Source organism: Trichoplax adhaerens, genomic scaffold (assembly GCF_000150275.1).
Source record: "Trichoplax adhaerens TRIADscaffold_2 genomic scaffold, whole genome shotgun sequence".
NCBI classification, from domain to species: domain Eukaryota; kingdom Metazoa; phylum Placozoa; class Uniplacotomia; order Trichoplacea; family Trichoplacidae; genus Trichoplax; species Trichoplax adhaerens.
In genome coordinates this window covers 8,235,433-8,242,019 of record NW_002060944.1, presented here as the reverse complement: position 1 = coordinate 8,242,019, position 6,587 = coordinate 8,235,433, and the positions used below count along the sequence as shown (strand labels likewise).

Below are 6,587 nucleotides of genomic sequence, written 5' to 3'. Positions count from 1 at the left end.
TACAGTAGCTTGTGTTTAAAATATACTTACTTAGTATGGATTGCAATGCTGTTAAATCTAAGTAGGATTGCTTTCAATTCTGATAGTATTGTAGTTCTAGCCGGGACAGATCAGCAACCAATAGTCAAGTTTATCTAGGCCAGGTAAGAATAAAATGATGATCAATGGTCGCCTTAGTATTCACAAATAGACCTTTTGTATTTATCCACTAACTCTATTGCAATCGTTGCAGCGGTATTATTAGCAGATGATTTTATGAATCTTGGTCATCATATAAAATCTATTAGATGTTTTAAAAATATTTTTATTTCTATTAATAATATTTAAGATTTGTTATTACTATCCTCTTCAATGCTAAATAACACCTATCAGTTTGATAGATTCGCCAGAAAATTATTCCTGATTGCAATTATAAATTCCAATTTAGGTTATCAATCTGGATATTGACGGCAGTATTACCGTTCGTTGGACTGATGGTTCAACTACAAAATCGAAGCCTCATTCCTTATTGAAAATTGATGACTTAAGCGATGTAAGTCGTACACTGCTATATATCATGATTTTTATTCAATTGTATTCTAAACAAAAGGGTAATTAAGCTATTGCTTAAATAATACTAGGATGATTATAGCGACGGTTCTGAAGAAATGATAGAACCTATATCTGACGTTGAAGAAGCAAAGATCTACTCAGATAGCGAATGGGAGACTGAGAATAGTACATCAACATCAAATGATAGGTATTACTTCGATACATCGATATCAAAACTGTTAAATAACCTACTTAACGATAACAACGACATTAATATTTTATTTACTTGCAGTGATAGTAGTTTCGAAATTGTAAAGATGGAAGCAGTCGAAGAGTGTAAAAACACTGTAATGGCGAATGAATTAGTTGACGACAAAGAAGAACGCAAGATTACTGATGGTGAAGATCAAAAGGTGATGCAGGATTCTACAACCGAAAAATCAATGAATACAAATTGCGATGCGTCTAATGTAGCTGATGAAGAAGAACCAATGGTACAGGCTTTAACAATAGCTGATATTGCTAATGATACGTTATAGAAAATGTAGTTATAACTAAGGAAAGTTTATCTGTTACTCAGGAAATTACAAAAAATATAGAAGAAGGAGATGCTTTTGTGGAAATTAGCCATTCTGAACTAAGTAGATCAACAGGTATTGCTTTTCGACTATTACAGTATTAAATCAACATTACAAATTGACTATCTATAATAATTTAATTCTTGATAATAATGACTTTTGGCAGATAATTTCAAAATGTTAGAGTCTGTTCCGGAAGGCCATAAATTTAAACATATCCAATCTTTCCCGCCGGCTGAGATGCGAAAATTTGTTGTTCGATTTCAAAAAGAGGTTTGAGTCTAGAAAATTAAAAGAAATGAATCTTATATTTTGATGGTAGAAAAATTTTAATGACTGTATGATTAATATAACTGAAATAACACCTTTGTCTCTCAAAGATTGCTTTATTAAAGTCTTCACTACCTAGTGACATTCTTGTGCGTGCATATGAAGATAGAATGGTAAGACTAATTATATAATAATTCGATATTATACTCTATGAAGGAAGTGTACAACTTGCTATTAAATCTTTATGATTTTTAATGCTAGGATGTCATGAGCATTTTGATCTACGGTCCAGAAGGAACGCCATATGAAAATACATTTTTCGCATTCGACGTCCATTTTCCGCGTGATTACCCCAAATCTCCCCCAATATTTCATTACACAACGTATAGTAATACACAACTTAATCCTAATTTATATCAAGATGGTAAAGTTTGTGTCAGTTTGCTTGGAACTTGGGTCGGAAAGGTAGGTAATATTAAAACAGTATCATAGACATTCAAGCATAAAAATATTCGAAATTTTCATATTGTTGACATAGGGTACAGAAGTTTGGACTGATAAATCAAATATGCTCCAAGCTCTGCTGTCTATACAAGGTAAACTTTTGAATGATACTCTTGCTAATTGATTTAGGTCGATGTTATTGTTATCACATCTATATTAGAATCAGTTCATCATTTAAACACATAATATTGAGGCATTACGTAAAAATCGACTTTTTTTGCTAGCCTTGATCTTGTGTAGAGAGCCATATTTTAATGAAGCTGGCTATACAAAGCAGCAGGGGACAAACCAAGGCAAAGAGAATAGTCGCCTATATAATGAAATGGTGATTCTGAAAGCGGCTGAGGTTAGATATAAAGCACTTGTAGTTACATGCTATGATTGTAAGATAAAGTTAGTTTAACTATTAGTCTGACTTACTGTTTCATCAGAGATAGGTTCTACTATAATTTTTAAGTTCATCGTGCATGTGCTACCATGTTGTATTAATTTAGTAATAACTTTGGAACACAGATCGATATTTTGGTAGCTGATAGCGAAATTCTATTGCATTGCTAGCTGCATTACAGTGATTTCTCATTTGCAAAATATTGTTGGATACTATTTAAACAATAATTATAATACATGCACTAGTTACTACTGGCTTATCCGAAAGTAGTGGCAAAAAGTATTATTATATGCAATATTTGGCCCTATTGATACTTACTCGAAATTTTAGACTAACAGTGTTTTAATGATAAACTTTGGTTATCTTAGACTATTACTACCTTGCTACGTAATCCTCCTGAAGTATTTAAAGAAGAAATCACGTCATTCTATAGAGTGAACGCTAGAAGGTCTAGTTAGCTGCATATAATAACAATAATAATATACAAGTTTACTAAATGGATTTTTAGCTTACAGAGAAATTTTTTTTGTTGCAGAATTATTGAGCGATTAGAAATACTCTTGAAACCATCTTCTGACCGACCATCTAACACTAGTCAAGATGATAACGACACAAGTGCTGATCCAGCCGCATCCATAGAATGGTCACCTGATTTTCCACTTTTACCGTTATCCAGGGGGTTCATTATGACATTATCGAGAGTAGTAGAAAATATCAAGAGAACGTTCAATAATCTTAAATTATTATAAAGGATTACAGCTGTACAATGAAATTTGTGATTGTTAAATCAAAATTGAGTGATTTTCCAAAGTTTTCTTCAATTTCTGTAACCAGAAAGTGTAATGATAATTTAAAACTATTTATACACGTGTACTGTAGTTTGTATTTATGCAAGGTTTAAATTTTATGTTAAGATATTTAATTGAAGTCTCTTATTATAATATTTTTCGGACAATCTGCAATTCATGAGATCTTATTATCTATATTTATTTTTGGTTAGTGATGTTTGTTTCGTTATCTGTTATCTTAACATCTTAAGCTTAATTCTGAACAATTAATTTTATTACAATTGGATAGTTAAGGTAGCTATTTTTAGATTCGTACATTTATTACGTGAACATCGGTAGTCGACATTATGTCTAGGTATCAGAATACGAGTATATGGTCGTATATAGATTTACGTATGCTCTTGTTAGCATTCATTTTATTTACTATTAGCTGTTTACTTTACGCAAGGCAAACGACATGATAAGACGTTACTCACTTTATTTATTGCTTATACTCGTATAATTAATTAACTGAACATCAATCAGTTAATATCATAATTAATGGTTAACTTTATGAAGTTCCACATTACTGACTCGACTATCATACAAGAAGTCAGTTAGGGTAATCCAATAATACTATCGAATGATAACCTCTTGATTACGGTTTACTGTATTACAATATTATTAGAATTCTTATTCATAATCACTTCCAGTTTATTCTGTTCGTAATAAGGTTTTATTATACCAAAAATGTGACCTAGGTGTAACCTATTGCAATATTACGTTAGAGAAATAAATTTAGCATTAAAGTTTTAGAATTGCATCTAATCTTCTTGATAGAGTCCTGTAAGTAATTATAGGCATACTAGGATATCGCTATTACGCAGAATTCTATAGTGTTAGAAAGCTGAACAGTAATAATTATATATATTTAATTAAAGATTATAGAACTTGATATGAGTCGTAGTTCTATCAATTAGTTTTTGACCTCTCTATCTTTATTCGAGCTATCGTATGTACTAATATTATCCTCAAATTTCTACTTTAATAGTAATTTGCTGAAGAATAATGATTAACACGATATGCAAAAGATAGTAATTCAAAAGTGCACTGATGATAGCCTTTATTTCAGTCAACGACTCTTATACTGTATCTATATAAGAAACAAGGGGATTCATAGTTTTTAAATTAATTTTGAATGGAGCCATTCAGTTAGAATGTCATTTTACAGGTTTACTATCAAGTTTACTATTAAATGTAACCATAAAAATTTCATTTTTTAATCAATTCAGATTCTTGCAAAGTAAGCGTATTAATGGTTATTACAACGAAATACATGGAATTTAATTACTAGAATTCTAAAAGTTAGGAAAAGTAGCAATTTACCACAATAGTCACAGCTAGCTATTTAATGCTGATAGTATAACGATGAACATAAATTTTATCAAAAAATTTTCCGTCATATGAGAATATTCATTACTCTATGTAGCATCCCTCAATTGATGACAGAATGCATCAAGAATATGCGTAACATAATTTAATAGTGATAGAAGAGCAGAAAAAAGCATAAAATCCGTTATTCTGCAACTGGAGAATTCAATTAATACGAGCTATACACACACTTATATCGTAAAACTTTCTATGTGTAGTTAATGAAAAGCCAGTAATGACTATGCATACATAATATAGCTCATGTAACTGTATTTCATACAACATACAAATGACTATAGAACAGTTTGATAACATATCACGTTAATCATATAATATTATGTAACAATGAAAATCTAGGTAACGGCTGTAGTAAGAAAATCAATTTAACGATTATTGAAGATACTCGTATATTACTTTTTTATAGTAAGTGGGTGATAAATGGATTAATCTCAGAATTAAAAGAGCACAGTTTGTCCAATTTTGAATTCCCAAGTCTAGCCAAGCCAGAATTTTTCGTTGATTGATACTGAAGCAATAACTGTATTAACCAGACCTTATAAAGTATTGTCGATAGCCATTTCCAAGAACTGAAAAAAAGTCGAAATTTTACACCGATTTGAGAGCAATGATCAGTAAATGCCATTAATTAGTTAAGAAGTCAAAGCATAAGCCTAATTACAATTGCGGGAGGCACTAAATCCAAATATTTACATAATACAGAACTGCATACGAGTACATGTAAAGTATACCTTAAATATTATACTATTTGAGTTTAAAGTTTACCCCTAAAGAGTATCCTTAATTATGAAATATACTGCATTTATAAATTGACTTCAACTTGCTTCAAAAAGTAAAACAGTAAATCTTCTTTTAGTCTGACTTAGAATCTAATCGAGATAGGCTTTGCTAGTGATTTCGTTTACTAAAGCGTCTTTTCTTGTACCGAGATATGGTGTGACTACGCGAAGACTGCATGTATTTTACGGAAACATGGTTAATTCGTACTGTATCTTATTTTTGAGGTAGATAAACTGCATACTGAATGAATTACAACGGTTGAGTCATAATATACATATTCGCCTAAAATAATCTCCTGAAATTATTACAGATTTAACATAAGATCTATGTATGTAGGAAACGCTTAGCCAAAATCCCAGTACTAAATGATTTTTAAATTATTGATACCTCTGGATAAGAAACACGAACGACGCCTGATTGAGCGGCATCTTTCTTGCGAAATTTATCCGTTAAAGATTTTAGCATTACGCAACATTGAATAAAGTCGTCAAATTTCATGGTTCTAACATCTCCACGGTCAAATACTCGAACGCATAAGTTGCAGAAGGTGGTTGATCTATAATTACAACAGGATGTGAAAAATGATTGTGGTTATCTGCTGGTCAGCCGCCTATGTTCATATTTTAGTGGCTTAGGACATCATAGTGAACTTACAAACGGTAACCAAATGTGTTAAATGCTTGCTGTAGTTCATTAGCATCAATATTTCCGGATCTGTCTTTGTCGAATCTACAATCAAGAATCAATATTAACATCACGTATTCAAAATAAGGAATAAAAGAAGAATAGTCCATTTTAGTGATATAATCCTCAGCGCCGCGTCGCATTGTTTACTTACTGATTAAAACAATTTTGCCATTGCTTGACATATTCCAGTAACGATTCAAATTCATGAACATCAATGGTACCATTCCTGAATTATGGTAATATCATTTTAATCATTGAATTAACTACGCGTCTATTAGACATTCGACATAAACTGTTGTTGTGAGGTCTTTACATAAACTAAGATTCATTTTTCCTTGCAAATGATTTTAGAATTTTTAAGCTGGAGCAATCATAGCAGACTCACTTGTTACTATCGAACATTCCAATTAAAAGACGGCAGGTTTCTTCGTTAAATGTTGTCCAATTGTTGTTAACCAAGGCTTGCCTTAGCTCCGTCACTGAAATGTGGCCCGATTTACTTACGTCCACAGTCTATATACAATTTTATATAATAATCGTTTAGGAGAAACATTCCTTGATATATAAAAACAAGTGTTGAAAATGTTGTCTATTACTGTATTCAATTACTCTCTTATCAGTTACCTGGAACCA

General features: G+C 31.3%; 2 protein-coding genes across 2 annotated transcripts; one reads left to right on the top strand and one right to left on the bottom strand.

Moving 5' to 3' along the window:
• Positions 1-1,507: 1,507 nt before the first annotated feature.
• TRIADDRAFT_21064 (uncharacterized protein) lies at positions 1,508-2,286 on the top strand (the record flags this gene model as incomplete). Its single annotated transcript, XM_002110113.1, has 4 exons — positions 1,508-1,552; positions 1,641-1,844; positions 1,918-1,975; positions 2,108-2,286. Coding segments are annotated over 4 exons (486 nt in total), but the record flags the coding sequence as incomplete, so codon positions are not given.
• A 3,353-nt stretch (positions 2,287-5,639) lies between these two features.
• On the bottom strand, positions 5,640-6,467 carry TRIADDRAFT_21717 (uncharacterized protein; the record flags this gene model as incomplete). Its single annotated transcript, XM_002109590.1, has 4 exons — positions 5,640-5,823; positions 5,922-5,996; positions 6,106-6,180; positions 6,340-6,467. Coding segments are annotated over 4 exons (462 nt in total), but the record flags the coding sequence as incomplete, so codon positions are not given.
• Between the last annotated feature and the right edge of the window lie 120 nt (positions 6,468-6,587).